Raw genomic sequence first — 17,941 nt, 5'->3', positions numbered from 1 at the left:
AAATTCACACTTCCAGCAGTATCCTTGTGTTGAAAATAAAACAAAAATAAAGTAAAAGGAATACTCTAAGCTCAACGTAAAACTTTGCATTCAGCCCAAAAAGTCCAACTTTTGTCTCATCTGACTGGGGCACCTTGTTGCACATGTATTTAATATCTTCCATGTGACTTCTGGCAAATGCCAAGCAGGCCTTTTTATGGTATTCTTTCAGAAAAGGATTACTACTTGCACCTCTTCCATAAAAGGCGGATTTATGACTAGTAGTTGTATTATGTCGCACCTCAGCTATGTATTAATGCAGGTCATCCAAATGTATTTATGGGAATCTTGGTTGCTTCTCTGATAAGCTTTCTCCTTGTTTAGGCTGAATTTTCAGTTTTGTGCCCTTGTTTAGGGTGGTATTGGACCTGTTTTTGAGCCTCTTTTATGGAGCCTGTAGCACATACCGGAAGGCAACAGGTCAAGAGTGGTTGCTTCTTATAATGTTGCAAGAGCAGGCTACATTTAAAAAAATAACTTCAAGGAGCGCTCCACTTGGGGCACCTAGAAACCCCTAATCGTGCTTGAATGTGTGACAGTATCAACAAATGTCTGGTTATTGGTTATGTTTTCCACAAATACCTTTTGTAACCAGTATGTAAATGTGCTGAATCCTCCAACAAGACAAACATGAATTGCAAAAAGCTTTTAATGGCATGGAGCTTCCAGAATGTGCATTTTCAACAGTACTGTCAGATTGGATGACGCTTAGAACTGTCGAAGCACAACAGCGTATTAAAATAAAATGCAAAAAATAGTAACTCTAATAATAGAAGCATCACATAACTTGGAACTAAGAATATCTTCAAAAATAAGCACCAAAGCGAATTGAGAGGAAAATAGATGAAAATTTTTCTTCTTCCGGGCTATTCGAATACAAAATGATGGCTGCATTTGAGGAGCATAAAAACACAACACAATCAGACATAGATATGAAAGATGAAAATATTTACAAAACAATTAAAAAGTGTCTTCTGGATGATGCAGGCAAGGGGTTGAGTCCAAACAGTCCAAGGGTTCGTCAGGCAGTACTCGTGATCTGGAAGGGAAGGCAAGGCAAGGATTTGGTACATGGGACAAAACAGGACGCTAGGACAAGAGTGAGCACAGAGCCAAGGTGACAGAGTGTTTAAATAGTGACCAGGGAGAGTTGTGATTTGAAGGAAATCAAGAGTTGTACCTGGAATTGAACCCTAGACCTCCACACTATGTGGCTGCGTGCTAACCAACCAGCTGCCGTGTCCCTAATACCAACTATGTTGACCAAAAAAGAATGTTGTCAGACAAATATGTATGATATTACTGACAACTGTGTAAGTAACATTAAAGATTTGTCTGGTTTTGGTGACATTGCTACACATTTAGATAAGCTTGACAAGTCTTTTGATGGACATTTCTAGAGCGAGCGAATACCCAGCGTGGGTGAGATGGCCATTCATGTTTGATGATGAGGCAGCAAAAGCCACTGATGAATACATTAACGAAATCATTGAAAGAACCAGGTTCAACAACAACTGCTCAGAAAATCTATGCTCTCAACGTTTTGGTCACCACAAATGGAAAAGCATCCAGTTATTGCCAAGAACGTTCTGAAGTCTTTTCACATATTTATGTACAACATCACATTGGCTAGGATGCTGGACATAAAAACAAGGAAAAGGAACAGGCTTTGCTGTTAAAATTACATGAGAGTAGCACTTGGCAAGGTGAAGCCTGAACTGGTTTCTCAAAGGAAAAGGTAGAGGTCACACTGATTTGCAGTTCTATAATTTATTGAGAGGTAAAATCTTAAGCCAGGCCCGAGCCCGACCCGAAATTCGGGCCTAAAATATCAACCATTACTTTCGTCTTTGTAGCACGTACTGGAAGGCAACAATACGTGTACAGGCTTCTACTTTGCTTTTACTTGTTTTAATTATCCACCCATCATCATTCTTTGTTTTTTTTCTTTGTGGAGGAGCCGCGCGATGGCTTCCATCTCTATCTAGTGCAGTGCACCATCGGACCTAGAAGTGCCCTGTCGGACCCAGAGAAGGGGGTACGCGGCGGGAGGAGTCGGACAAACTCACCCCTCCTCTTCCCGAGTCTTCACAAATAAGATATGAAATATTCGATTTTGCTTCAGATCAAGTAATTAGTCGGGCTCAGCCTGGGTCAGGTTTTAAAACCTGCAGATCAGGTCGGGCTAGATATTTTTCAGGCCCGATCGTACCTCCATCGTGAGTTCATGCACTATGTTGGTTTGTTTTGAATAGTTAATTTTGTGCACCAGTAGAAAAACTTAATGTATTGAATTAAAAAAATACTCTTGACTTTTCATGAAAATAATGTTCGTTGAATGCACATATGAAACTGGAGGGCTACGGTAGCTCCTACGCGGTTAAGAAGCACTGGGCTAGAGAGTGGGAAATAGAGAGAACATACAGAGAAGCAGAACTCAAACTGCAAGATCCTGATAAGTGACACATTTCAACATTCTACCTATGTTGTGGCCATGGTTTTCACGCACAATCCGGCCACCGGAAACTTGTCGCAGCGAATTTTCTCCGGCCACTCGAAGCCCATCGCTTTCATATTGGATTCACATCCTCCATGTGCATTTTCGCATAGTGCCCGGCAAGGTGGTATCGCTTCCTCCAAAACAGTGCACACAGGAATGTAGACGCTGCACAGGAAGAACTGGAGGTCCGCAGAGCACCGAGCCTCCAACAGTGGTTGGAACCGGCGCAAATCCACTGCCGCGTCGGCTTGGGTGGTGTGGCCTAGAAGGTTGGGCATGATGGTCTTGTTGTAAATGAGGGAGTCGCACAGCGGAATGGAGATGTCTTGGCAAACCTCCAGGTGGAGATCGGCTTCCGAAATGGACAGCAGCACAAGCATGCAGCCTGTGATCAGCCACGGCGCTCCCATTGTTGTTCCAGAATGGTTAGAAAAAAAAAGACAGAAGTTTGTCCAACTCCAGTTTTCCAAAGTCGGGGGCTTTTTCTGAAGTTTCTTCTCTCCTACAAGTCTTTTATTTCAACAAAGAGGGTGGAGATAAAAAAACACCCACTCTTTCTAAACAACAATTTTGCCAAAGATTTTATAGCTTCAAACGAGTAGTAAAAGAAAGAAAAATGCTGAACTTATAAAAGGGCGGAGCCTTAGGAGACGTTTCTCATTTTCAAAGGAGAAAAATCCTCTTATTTTACACCCTTTTAAAATAAAATACAAGTGGACAGAGACATTGTGTATTGTTTAGTTCCTCCAAGTGGTAAAAAAAACAACTTTATGGATGGATTTTAATAATAAGCAAAAATACATGAACTATTATGTAAATGTGCATTTTTTAAATACTCATATGGAAAAAAATCTGCATTTATTTTAAATAACATGAGGCTCTCAAGCTAAATGGGGTTTTCTAAGGAGACTAAAATGTTTTTAGATATTTTCATTCATTTTGATGAAGAAGGGTTTTGGATCTAATGGTTGAGTGTGTCATTGACACTAAACTATCTAAAGGCACAAGTATGAAATGGTGATCACTCGTGGGTGGATTATTATCGGGTTTGGGAAGCAACTGAGAACGCCTCCGGGGAAAATGCAATAGCGGTGGTGCGGGTCCAGTTACGGCCAGGCTACGTTAAGAACTCTCACGAGCTACCCCTAATGAGCCTGTATCTCACCATCGCCAGATCCATTACTCATGAAACGGATGACCTGGCGCTACAACTCGTGGGAAACCACTACATTTGGGACGGTTGTGTCTTAACCATCAAATTGACCTGGCTCAATCTAAGGATACCTGATGCAAACGTGTATCTAGTCAGCCGCTCTCTAAATGGCTTTCTTACACTGAAAGGAGAAGCCCTTCAATCTTGTTGTACTTTTGTATTATGGCAATGAAGACAATCCACTCAACTGCAATTCTGTGTTCTGTGTTTATTTGTAGATATTTAGTTATTATTTTGTTACAGACATATACTCACATTTAGTAAGGACGTCATTTGAAGGTAAGTTTCACCATTGGGCTCTATTTTTAAGTGGTGTCGCAGATTTTCACGTTTGGCAGGAGGTTCTGACCCCCATTAACTGTCACAACCGAGGTAATACTGTATCATCCTGGGATTCTCACAGATAACTGTGTTTTAACTTTTTAGTGAAATATTGGCATTTTAAATTGACCAAAAGCTCCGAAAGGTTGTGTCAGCCGGATATGCCTCCTTCTATGAGGAAGGAGAAGAGATTACATTGATGACAAGAGGAAGCTTGTCTCCGTGAAACAATGAAAAGCTGTCGTGGTTAGCAGGCACAGGGCTTCCGCCATCTGTCCGCCTTGCTGATAAACTACTCCGATTCATGTGGGAGATTACTCCTGCATGCAGAACCGCTTGTTGTCATTACTCAGGTCAAATGTCCGTAAGCAGAGCCGCGTAATAATTAAAGACACAGGCCACTTAAGCTATTGATTAAGAACGTTAGAGCACTGTGATTTCCCTGGAGGCTTTTTCAGGGACTGCTTCTGCTCAATAAAACAGTGAATGAAAGCACGAGTATTAATGGCAGGATGGCGAACTTGTTTTCTTGTCGACCGTTAATCGATCATGTAGCGCTTGTTAACATTAGGATTTGACCTGAGAAGAGAAGCAACCTGCCCGATGGACAACTGTATTGAAAAGGCAACTGCAACAGCCCGGTCATAAAATGTCTTCACGAGTGTCCTTTAAACACTGAGACCATTAGCCGCCTTTGTTTTTATTGTGACCTTTGCAGAGTGTGTATTTTGGCTGCACTCCATTTTCCTGGTACAGACAATCCTGTTTTACTAACAAGACGCTTTTAACACTACTTTCTGCAAAGAAAACAAAAACGCGTATTTCCAGTGTAGAAAAGATGACGCTTGTTTTATCTGTAGAAACATCAAAATACATTTGTTTGTATAAAAAAAAACTTGTCAAATTAATTGCAACTCAAAGTGATTTATAAAACAATAAGACAAAAAAACAATGAATCCGTTCCTTCATCCTAATAGAAATAAAATATGATTATGGCAATGTACAGACTAACTAAGTGAGGAAAGGGACATAAGAACACACTGATAGGGATAGATTCAGGATTTACAACAAATAAACCCTACCCTACCAAATTTTAGTCATATTTTTGGTATGTGTGATAAAATTTAACTCAAGGTGAAAAATAATGACAAGAGTTTTAACCCAATTTGAAGGTCTAAAATCTTATAGTTTTGGTAAAAGTTTCTCTCTCTGACTTTCAAGACAGATAACTAAGACCTCTGTTTTGTCCTGGTTCATCTAGGTCTCAATATCTAAAATGCATTTTAAAAGGATATCTAAAGGCCTTGTGTCATAAGGGGACACAGCAATATTGAGCTGGGTGTCTTCTGTGTAAATATAAACACTCATGCCGTGTTTCATGATTACATTCCCTAGGGAACGCATAAACAGCAAAAAAATACAGGGCCTTAATTTGAACCTTGGAGAACCCCACGTTTTACTTCATGGGTTCTGAAAGAACATGCATCCAGACTTACTAAGAAATGTTGGTCTGTGAGGTAGGAATAAAACAAGTCAAAACTGTATAAGAGATGCCCACCAGGTCTCTGAGTCAATTTAATAAACTGTGTCAAAGGCCGGACTGAGATCCAGTATCCAGAACTGTAAGTCTATAAACTCCATATTGTACCTGATACCATTTGAAATCTTTAAAAGGGCAGTCTCTGTATTGTGGTTGATCCTACAACCAGACAGAAATTTGGTTCACTGAATGAAAACCAGTTTTTCTAAAATATTGCTCAAAACTGATTAGTTGGACACTAGACGGAAAAGGATGCTACTTTGGGTTGTGGAAAAGGATGAAGTTTGTTGTGATCAGTTAAGTTGAATCTTTGGTAGACACTCAAAATAAGGAGAGAATGCATCAAGGGATTTTGAACATGCAAGGAGAAACAGTAAAAGAAGGATTCAAATAAGAGAATTTTATTCCCAATTCTGACGCCCTCCTCTGAACCACTTCTTTTTATCAAATCTTCAAGGTTACTAAAAACAGATTAGCCTTAAATGGTGTGGTGATCAAAGAACAGCAACATGATTGGACAATAGCAACAACGATGTAATACTCAAAACAATGGGCAACAATACGCAATAATAGTCCAAATAAAAACACGGCATCCTATGAAACCGCCTTTGGGGGCGTACAAAATTAAAAACAGATTCAACTTATAATGGTCGTAGAAGAACAACATGGTAATTTTTGTCGAAAAGTTTGGCTTGTTTCAGCACTGAAAAAGCTTCTGGTTTCCAAAGTGCAAGAAAACAATGCTTGTTGTTTTCATAGAAGAAGAATGTGATAGTTTTTAGTGTAGAAAAATCAAGGCACTTTTCCCTCAGTGTAGAAGAAGTTACTTGTTTCCTGTGCTAAAAAAGAGGGGGCTATTTTCAGGCTTAGTACACAAAGATACTATTTATCAGTGTAGAAGCAGATGACCCCTGTTTTTGGGGGTAGAAAAAGTCGCAAAATTCCATCGCAGAAGATAATACTTGTTTTATGCTTAAAAGGATATGACACGAGTTTGTAGTGTAGACAAAGATGACGCTTGTTTTTGGCGCAGAATAAGAAACTAATTTCCAGCGTAGAAGTAGAAAACACTTGTTTTCAATATAATAAAAAGTTGGTGGTTCCTGGCAGAAGAAAAAGAAGATGCTGCTTTTAACTGTAGTCCATTTCAATCTTAGCTATCAGTGTAAAAGCAGAGGAAGCAAGTTATTTGGGTATAAGAAGTAGATCATAATACAGCATGAAAAGAGACAACCTTTTTTTCTGTGCTGTGGAAAATGCCTTTAGAAAAGCCCCCAAGGGTTAAACTTACCTTGAGATGACGCCCTTACTAACTGAGAGTATACGACTGTAACAAAGTAACATCTATACATCTACAAATAAACAAAGAAGACAGAATGGCAGTTGAATGAATTCTCTCTATTGTCATTATACAAAGGTACAACACAATTTGAGGGCTTCTCCTTTCAGTGCAAGAAAGTGATTTAGATAGGGCTGGCATCAAACACACCAAGTTCTCCCTAACCTGCCTCCATGATAGCATTTGCTGTATGTCTTCTCAGAACACAATGCACCATACATTGATATCAATGACAATAAAGACAAATCAATTCAGTTCAAAGTGCAAAGTAGCGAGGAGTCTCTGTACTTGTTTGTTGTTACATAGAAAAAGGTTTATGTTCCTAGTGTGGACAAAGAAGTCCTGGATTTACATTATAGAAAAAGACAACATTGGTTTTCAGGATAGAAGTTGCTGATTCCCGGAAAAAAAGAGCTAATTTAAGACTTAGTCCTTGTCAATCTTAGCTATCAGCGTCGAAGAAGATGACGCCTATTTTGGGGGTAAAAGAAGAATATTCGAGTTTTTAACATACAAAAAGGTGTGTTTTTACTTAGCGTAGAAAGAACAATAACACTAGTTTCCTTGTTATACTGCGGTTGGTTGTTGTTGTAGTCAGTTATGATATAAGGGGTGATGGGGAAATTCCTACCTTAACAGGTTGGTTTGGTTTCATTATTGGTTAAACCATGTAGGCTGACAACCAACTGCCAACCAGTTCAGTATCAAAATACCCAAAAGTCATTTTTTTAAATCTGAAACTTAATCAGTTGCCATCAGTCATGGTAGGAAAATCAACCATCTGTTAAATTGGGTATAAACTTTAGCCTAATAAAAAACAGACCATTCAAATTGTTGGAGTGACTCCAATCAGATTCCGAGGTTCAACGTAGGTGCATGGTAGAAAGGTATTTCATTGTTTGGTGGTTAGTCATGGCGTAACATAAAACCTAAGCACCTGCACATTTAAAACAGGTTGACATGACTGTGAAAACATTCCATAAGTGCTTGAGGAAAGAAATGTCTGAGACATCACCAATCTTTTCGACTGAATTATTAACATGTCTTCGACAGCAGAGGTTCTCAACCGGTCCGACTTCAGGACCCACCATTTCATCCTAATGACAATGTGCGGCCCAAATCAAGAAGTATATTTCCACTTCTCAAGTTATCGAATAAAAATATTGTTCAGTCTAAAGCAGAGATAGTCAAATATATTCAAATTTTTTCAAAAAAACGACCAGCAAAAACATAATATACTTGCATATAAGCCTAAATTCGTTTACAAATTATGAATTAAACATGTACCCAAAAATCGATAACCATTTACTTGCCTAGATAATAAACAATAATATACTGGTAAAATGCTGAAAATATCACATTTTTAAACCATTTACCATGCATTCAATTATTCACTCATACACCATTTTCATATCTTGCAATCGTTTCCTTTTCCGACTCGATCGTTGTTGTCACTACTGTCCACTTTTCCTTATCACCAACCGTGTTGAGACCCATTATTATGGACAGAAAAAGGAAATAAAACAAAAAATTTACAATAAAATGAAATGCAGTCCCTCTCAAACACAATTGGGACGGAACGAATTCAATGAACAGGCAGAAAAGATTGAGCAGGGCATTTTTACCAACTCCAAGGAGTGTCATTAACCCCACATTTTTTTCTTCTTTTTAGCATGGGTTTGCCATGGCAATAGCTTGTGAACAATTAAAAATGGGTTTGCGACCCATTTTTGTGTCCGACCCACCAGTTGAGAATAACTGTTCTACAGTACAATCCTCTTGATTTTTTTCCTTAACGCTTTTTGTTTAAAATTGGTGAATTTAGTAACAGAGAGAAAAGTTGAGGGTCAGGAAACTTGTTGGTGAATGTTAATGATAGTTCTGTACAACGTCACAAAAACGCAAAAAAAATAAACTATTTAAAAAATAAACAAACAGCCCTGTTTAAAGGGACTGTGTGTTATTTAGTGTCTCATGGTGGTAAAAAACAACTTCATTTAGAAGAAAAAACAATATTGATTATAATAATGGGCAAAAATCCATGAGCTATTATACAAACACAGAGTTTTTTATATTCAAACAATTTCTAGGACTTTTAAAGCTAATTTTCAAAAGAATAAAGCGGTAACATATGCGCGATTTACATATGCAATATTTATTCTCGCTTGTGCATTTATCAAGACATTTGATTTTTAGATCTTGAGTAAGTCGCAAATATAATGATTTTTTTTTTAAATAACGTTAATATTTAAATTACATTTTCAGATACAGGAAGTTCTTCCCATTACAATTTATCTCTGGAAACCGCTTCCTTAAATCTTTGCATGGCCTGTAATAAATGTCCAACACTAATATGTAATCCTTGCACTAATACACATTCTCTAGTGCTCTGTTTAGGTGTACCATACACCTGTCCTCTTGGGCCTGACGCGTGTGAGCAATTACGCTTATTGGGATAATTCCATACAAACTATTGCAGGCTGCCGTAAATCACGAGGGAAGAAGAAATGCACTGGCAAAGCGAAGCCAGCAGATAGCAGTGTGGCTGTCATTTTTATGCAGACTTATTGAGAAACTTGGCAACAATTTTAAGCATTTACAAACATTTCACTGAAAATCCAAGCACTTTTCATTCCTTGAAAACACAACATTAAAATTCAAGCATTTTCAATGATTTCAAGCACCCGTACAAACCCTGTGAAAACTAGTAAGTCAAGGAATATGTATTTATTATATGTAACATGAGAGGGAACTGACATAATTGTCTACCATCTTGCTTCTACAGGTACCCCAAAACAACAAAATATTGTGAAAGGCTGGGCAAAATATGATCCACTTTGAGTTTCTGTAGTTTGAATTCTCCCTTGTGTTTTCGAGCACCACTGTTCGGTTGCACTGCACAATACAGCGACATATAACAGTCAAATATTGCCCAGCGTCACTTTAAAGTCAGTGTGAATAAGTGCTTCTCAAAATTTGGGGTTATTCCCAATGGTTGGATACACCCATCCCCCCTCCTATGCTTCCCTTATCATATGATTGCTGTATCACAAATGTTGAAAATGCTGTGCCACACTACAAAAAAATCGTTTATCCAGTAAACCATGATTTTTTTAATGAGCCTAAGTATGTTATGTGTCAAATAACTTACCCAATTTTATGCATTTTCTTATTTCTGGTAAAATAATTTTGAAAATACGTAAATTATAATATAATCAAAATAGTATTTAATACTTCACTAGTTTTGCATGATTAAAAGTCTACGGGTCATTCTCTTACTTCATATCCCGAAACGTTAACTATAAATCAATGCAAAAAATAGAAACAGTACACAAAAGACCAGAAAAAAAGAACATTGATTATAGAATAGAATAGAATAGAATAGAATAGAATAGAATATACCTTTATTGTCATTGTTACAAATGGGCTAACATATTGTGAACGAGTAGATGGCTTATCTAAAACGTTTCTGCCTAGTTCTCCCTAGGCAGGGTCATATATACACACGCATGCACACACGTGTAAACAGCAATTTATCATCTGTCTCATGCCACTGGCGCCTTCCCTGACCACAGACGTCTTGCTTTGTCTCACGATAAAGTGATAATACAGACAAGAGCACCAGCTGCTTTCTTCTCGCCATGCCTAAATAAAATTTGGTTAATTTATTATAAGGTTATACTTACATAGAATACGGTTAACTGAATTTAAATGTAAGAATCAAAATATTACTAGAGTTAGTATTTAGAATATGGCTGTAGTTATTTTTCAATTATGATTTATTGTAATAATACATATTTTTTATTATCTACCAGCGGTGAGCGGTCAGGGCCTGCAAGGCTTTCTCTGCTGCCCTAAAAAATATCTGAATCATGGTAATCATATTTTGTCCTTGAATATTTCTTAAATAATTCCAAATTGTCTTATGGTTGCACTGCTTCCAGATTTGTGCTTTCGTATTTAAGCATTTAACCAATCACATCTCAGCCATTACTTGTAGCCAGTGTCAGTAATCTGTCCAGAAGCCTTCACAAAGACTTCTGAAAGCCCTAAGAAGGAACATCAGTGTTCAATAAAGCTGTTGGTTTAGCCAATCACGTTTTGAGTTGGCAGGACCAGCACCTACTAGCAGAAGTAAGGAAATGTCAGAGTGGTATAACAAACTATAATAGGCCAGCGGGCGGTAACGGAAGTATTTTAACAAAAAATGTGACGAAAAAAGACTCTTGTCCATTTCTTTTGTCCAACAGACATTTTTCAGCCCTAAATCGAATACAAACTTATTCCAGAAATACAACAGAACAGGCTCGATTTTTAGCATTAGCTTCAATGGCGATAAAAAAGAGCTTTTGGATGGAACTGAATATACAAATCTGTAACACAGAATAATTGAAATTAAAGTAGGATAGATTTTGTGCGCAAAAAAAGGATTTTTAGTGACTAAAAAGTGACTCTATTCCTATACTTCAGATTTTTGAGGTTATTACGGATGTATTTTTAATATGTGTTTCAGCTGTAAATAGTTAATATTTCATTGGCATAAAATAGTTATTGAGGGTTGGATTGATTCAGCCTGCTAAAGGCCTAGGTGTGAAATGCACGACCTGCCACTGTTATCTATAGGTTTTAAACGTCAAAAGTGGCTTTTGAACCGAAAGCATCTTCTAAAAACAAGTTAAATATAGACTGCTGCCTCTGATAAGATAAAATAAGACTTCATTGATGTCTTGTGACAACATGTAGGAGTGTAAACAAGCACACAGTTGAGACATAACCCGGTCACTTTTGTCCAGGTCTCTCTGAGGCTGTAGGGCAGGGACGGGCAAACTGATGCCCGTGGGCCACATAAGGCACACCAGGCTTTTGAATCCGTCCCGCCAATCGAAAATGTTAATGATATATACAAAATGGTCAGTCTGAAAAAACAAATGAGGACTTGCTAACTATTTGTCCCCAGTGTCCCTTAGTTAGAGGTAAGATCAGGCCTACAAAATCCAGCCTGACCCAGGCTCACGGACCCAGCCCAAGCACGACCAAATAAATCGATTTGCAGGACCAAGCCCGAAGCCGACCTGAAATTTCATATTTAATATGTGAGGACTCGGAAGGAGGACAGATTACTTATGATAACAAATTAAAGGCTGTCTTTTGTCACGCAATTTAACAATACTGAATAAACATTTAAATCTTTTGATATTTTCGTGTTTGCAAAGGTTTTCAATCTTTGATGGATTAAAAAAAAAAAGTTGACAAGAACATTTTGAGGCTGTCTGTCCTTTTGACGGGTTGAAAATTGGACGAAAAGTCACAGCAACAGTATGTCCTATAGGTAGTGTCCACATCTTGATATTTTGCTACTCTCCCCCGCGCGTTCCTGGCTTGAATTTAATTGCAGCCTCTGTCAGCTCATTCCTCAAGTACTTCTAAACTTTTGGGAGGCTTGGGTTTGCATTTGGAATGTATTTTAAACGGGCCTTTTCTTACCCTTACCATTTTCAGGCTACACTAACAAAAAAACGGGAATGAGCAGAAAATCAATTTCCACTCCTCCTCTGCTGTCAGGGTTTGGTGCCCGCAGTTTTTTTTCTCCAAAAGATGGCGGTTTTAGCCCATTTTCCAGTCACCTTTACTTTTCCTCTCGCCAGATATTTGCTATTACAAAATCAGCCACCTTTAAAAAGATAGGGCTCCCACCTTACTTTACTTACTTTACCACCTTACTTACGTTTATGATTCCTGAAGACATTCTCTTACCAAAACGACAAGCTTCGCCTCACACAAACATCCACATTCCAGGTACCCCACTCCCAGACCTGCACTTCTAACACTCTTTTAAAATGTATTCCAAAGTTTCCTTTTCAAGATTAGCCACACACCAAATCCCCTTCTCAAGTTTTCCCTCCTCGTCCCAAGACCTTCCACTTCAACAGTCTATTTAAATGTAATCAAGTCAAGTTTTCCCCTCAAGTTCCGCTCTCAAGACCTCCTCCTCTGCTATCCTGGTTTCTCGCCAGTAAAGTCTTTTGTTGTTGCCATTTAAACAACTGTCCCCATTAGTGAGGCTAGACCACATCCATTGTACCTCACGTTTGGGTCCGTCCGACATGTCGTGATATCCGCCATTCGCCCCTTTCCTGATTCCTAATGTGTTGCGAGTGCTGGAACAGCGGTGCTTAAAGTAAAATACAGGGAGTGCAGAATTATTAGGCAAATGAGTATTTTGACCACATCATCCTCTTTATGCATGTTGTCTTACTCCAAGCTGTATAGGCTTGAAAGCCTACTACCAATTAAGCATATCAGGTGATGTGCATCTCTGTAATGAGAAGGGGTGTGGTCTAATGACATCAACACCCTATATCAGGTGTGCATAATTATTAGGCAACTTCCTTTCCTTTGGCAAAATGGGTCAGAAGAGGGACTTGACAGGCTCTGAAAAGTCAAAAATAGTGAGATATCTTGCAGAGGGATGCAGCACTCTTAAAATTGCCAAGCTTCTGAAGCGTGATCATCGAACAATCAAGCGTTACATTCAAAATAGTCAACAGGGTCGCAAAAAGCGTGTAGAAAAACCAAGGCGCAAAATAACTGCCGTGAACTGAGAAAAGTCAAACGTACAGCTGCCAAGATGCCACTTGCCACCAGTTTTGCCATATTTCAGAGCTGCAACATCACTGGAGTGCCCAAAAGCACAAGGTGTGCAATACTCAGAGACATGGCCAAGGTAAGAAAGGCTGAAAAACGACCACCACTGAACAAGACACACAAGCTGAAACGTCAAGACTGGGCCAAGAAAAATCTCAAGACGGATTTTTCTAAGGTTTTATGGACTGATGAAATGAGAGTGAGTCTTGATGGGCCAGATGGATGGGCCCGTGGCTGGATCGGTAAAGGGCAGAGAGCTCCAGTCCGCCTCAGACGCCAGCAAGGTGGAGGTGGGGTACTGGTATGGGCTGGTATCATCAAAGATGAGCTTGTGGGGCCTTTTCGGGTTGAGGATGGACTCAAGCTCAACTCCCAGTCCTACTGCCAGTTTCTGGAAGACACCTTCTTCAAGCAGTGGTACAGGAAGAAGTCCGCATCCTTCAAGAAAAACATGATTTTCATGCAGGACAACGCTCCATCACACACATCCAAGTACTCCACAGCGTGGCTGGCAAGAAAGGGTCTAAAAGAAGAAAAACTAATGACATGGCCTCCTTGTTCACCTGATCTGAACCCCATAGAGAACCTGTGGTCCCTCATCAAATGTGAGATTTACAAGGAGGGAAAACAGTACACCTCTCTGAACAGTGTCTGGGAGGCTGTGGTTGCTGCTGCACGCAATGTTGATCGTGAACAGATCAAAGCACTGACAGAATCCATGGATGGCAGGCTTTTGAGTGTCCTTGCAAAGAAAGGTGGCTATATTGGTCACTGATTTGTTTTTGTTTTGTTTTTGAATGTCAGAAATGTATATTTGTGAATGTTGAGCTGTTATATTGGTTTCCCTGATGAAAATAAATAATTGAAATGGGTATACATTTGTTTTTTGTTAAGTTGCCTAATAATTATGCACAGTAATAGTCACCTGCACACACAGATATCCTCCTAAAATAGCTAAAACTAAAAAAGCCCCACTCCAACTTCCAAAATATTCAGCTTTGATATTAATGAGACTTTTGGGTTCATTAAGAACATGGTTGTTGTTCAATAATAAAATTAATCCTCAAAAATACAACTTGCCTAATAATTCTGCACTCCCTGTAAAAGCAAATAGGCGCGGTGGATAAAAAATGATAAAAGCGCTTTGAACTCAGTTCAGCATTTTTAACACATACTTTTTAAAGACACCCAAAAATATTCACCCCATCTTTAAGAATCTAGTGCAGCACTTTGAGAGAGAGATAGGTAGAGAGACAGAGAAACAATGACGGGTGAATAATAGAAAACAAAAGCCTGCTAACGAAAAGCCGAGCCCGATCAGAACATTATGATTGACATTTTAAGCCTGCCCAGGGAGTAATACACTATGTTGTAACAGTTGAGTTGCAAAATGTTATCGATAACACGTTAAAGTACTCATTACCGAGAAAAGTAATTGCGTTCCAGGACCGCGTTACTCCCAACACTGAATGAGACCTACTAATTTTTCAGTGAAAGCGTTGAACTCTTTCCCCACCCCAATACCACGAATCAGACTGTAAAAACCTTCTCGGAATCTTAAATATTTAGCATAGCAAACGCACTCGTGTACGACTACTAATAAACTATTGCCAGGACGGGCTGAACCGGACCTTCCTTTGTTCTTTTGTTTATTTCACATCTTTCTCCAGTAAATCTGCAGCTGCAACAGGTCCCAGTCCAAACACCGGCAGGCTGTCTGGAAACTTGTTGGACGACCTCCATCAGCCCGACCGCTGCACACATCGCCTCGGAGCCACAAAAGTACACATGCAAACAGTGCTAGTTACACAAAACACAAATGTATCCAGTTGACTTGACATGGCTACTACATGCCACGGCATTCACTCAGGCAAGGAGATGTTTGGTTTGCTCTACTTGGAAATATGGCGTGAGTGTGATAACAATTCATTGAAGTCATTCTTGAGTGTCCTTGGAAAATATATTTTTGATGGAGTATATTTATGTGATTTTCCTTTTTTATTTTCCCTTTAGCTGAATTATATTCATACAGACTAGAAGTTAGAGATATATATCCACAAAGCCTAGCGAAGGTATTGTCCTCCCAAGAAGTTTTTGTCATATTGCTTCATTTCAGGCTTCAAAATTCAAGCTAAAAAAACTGAAATTATTTTCAAAGAATCAACAATATGTGAGACACAATTGTGAAGTGTGAATCAAATTATTTTATCATTTTGTGTTTTATAACAGCAAAAAAAAATAAATAACTAAAGGTATATGTTACAAAAATATTAGGCCCTGGTTCTCTTAGCTCATCCAACTGACTCCAAACATTTCCTGATGACTTCTGATTGATCCAATATTGACCTCAACGCCTAACAATGACAAACAGAGTCCACCCATATTTCATTAAGTCTCAGTTTAAATACACCTGCTCTGTTATGGGATCAGAGGTCTGTGAAAGGATACACTTGAGAACAGACTGCATTATGAAGACCAAAGAACACACCAGGCAGGTCCAGGATCTAGCTGTGGAAAAGTTTAAAGCTTGTATGGCATGCAAAAAGAACACATCTCTCAGAGCACTGTGGGAGCATAACAATCAAAATGGAGAGAGCATGAAAGCACTGCAAACCTACCAGGACCTAGCCATCCCTTTAAGCTTTCAGCCCAAACAAGGAGAAAACTAATCAGAGAAGCAACCAAAAGACCCGTGATGACATTATATGACATACAGGCGTATACAGCTGATGTGGGATAATCTATCCATAAGACAACTATCATTCTGCATGAAGCTGCCTTAATGGAATAAAAAAGCTCTTTCTTATAGGAGACCATAAATAAGCTCGTTTGGCGTTTGCAAGAAACCAAAATGGGAGACACAAATAACATGTGGAATACGATGCTCTGGTCAGGTGAGACCAAAAATGAACTTTTCGGGCTGAATGCAAAGTGTTGCGTATGGAGCAAGCGTAACACTACACATCTCTCTAAAAACACCATCCCTTCTGTCAAAAGTAGTTAGGGATGCATCAAGCCCCAGTTGCCTTTCTTCAGCTGTGACTAGGAAGATCATTAGATTTCATGGGAAATGGCTGGAGTCAAGGACAGAGCGATTCTGGCAGAAAATCTGTTGAAATCTGCAACACATCAGAGAATTGGGTGCAGGTTCATCTTCCAACAGAACAACGACCCTAAACATAGTAGCTCAGGAGGTAGAGCGCTCGTCTTGGGATCAAGGGATCCCAGTTCGAATCCCGACTCGTCCGTGTTACATGTCGAAGTGTCCTTGGGTAAGACACTGAACCCCTAATACCCCCAATAATCAGGTTAGCGCCTTACATGGCTGCAAGGCCGCTATTGAGAAATGTGGAGCACATTGTAAAGCGCTTTGGGAAGTCATTGACTTGAAAAGCGCTATATAAATGCAGATCATTTCATTTCAATATACGATGAAATGGTTTAAAACCAACAATATAAAGGTGTTCGAATGCCCAAGCCAAAGTCCAGACCTTAATCCTACAGAGCATTTGTGGAAAGAGCTAAAAACTGCTGTGTACAAGCGTTCACCAACAAATCTTAAGGAACTTGGTCTGTTTTGTAAGGAAGAATGGGCACATATTTCTGTTTGAAGATGTGCAAACTTTATAAAGAAATACCCAAAATGTCTTATGGCTGTTAAAGGATTTCATACATTTGAGTATAAAGAATTTTATACGATTGAATACAAGTTACATTTATTGAGTGCAATGAAGATTTTCACTGTGTAGGCAATAGTTCAATAACAGGTCGCGCCGTTCCGAATGCAGAATATTTTGTCTAGTTTTGTTGATAACAGGACTCTGACGGAGGATGGCAGGTGATGTTTTGAGAACAAGCCCCTGATGACGTAGAAACGCTCAGTGTTGTTGTTGTTGTTGTTGTTGTTGTTGAGTCACTCAAGGCGCCTAAGGATAATCCTCAGTAGCGCTACACTCGCTTGTGGGAGGCTCCGTAGTTCTCCGAAGGAGAATCCCAGCTGGCGGTGGTATCAGGCAGACTGGAGTGCAGGGCAGAGATGCTCGGCCAATTCTTCGTCCTCACCGCAGAGACGGCACCGATCGTCTTCGCATTTCCCCGTCAAATGTTGCCATCTTCGGAGGGAGGGGTGATGACCGGACCGGAATCGAATAAGATCGACAAGGTCTTTCTTTGAGAGCTGGGATTCTTCCTCCGGGTTGTGGTGGGAAGAGGTAAGAGAAATGAGACGTGGGTGGGTAGATGGGGGGGTTTGCAGCTCCTGCGAATAATGGCGAGCCGAGTTTGTGGGTCTAGCGGGGCGGTAGGTTGAGGGAGGGCCGAGCCTAATTTAGCTCGGTGTTGTTT

The 17,941-nt window shown here is 39.5% G+C and overlaps 1 protein-coding gene across 1 annotated transcript; it reads right to left on the bottom strand.

Moving 5' to 3' along the window:
- Positions 1–745: 745 nt before the first annotated feature.
- LOC148353291 (frizzled-7-B-like) lies at positions 746–3,008 on the bottom strand. Its single transcript, XM_088353151.1, has 2 exons — positions 2,521–3,008; positions 746–1,078 (listed from the first exon to the last, which is right to left on the bottom strand). Exon 1 carries the CDS (start codon positions 2,947–2,949, stop codon positions 2,521–2,523), a length of 429 nt encoding a protein of 142 aa, XP_088209277.1. The 5' UTR covers positions 2,950–3,008; the 3' UTR covers positions 746–1,078.
- Positions 3,009–17,941: the final 14,933 nt, after the last annotated feature.

Source organism: Urocampus carinirostris, chromosome 14, assembly GCF_059441175.1.
Source record: "Urocampus carinirostris isolate Australia breed hairy pipefish chromosome 14, RoL_Ucar_1.0, whole genome shotgun sequence".
In the NCBI taxonomy this organism is placed as follows: domain Eukaryota; kingdom Metazoa; phylum Chordata; class Actinopteri; order Syngnathiformes; family Syngnathidae; genus Urocampus; species Urocampus carinirostris.
The sequence above is the reverse complement of the archived record's forward strand: the minus strand, read 5'-3'. Positions and strand labels throughout refer to the sequence as shown.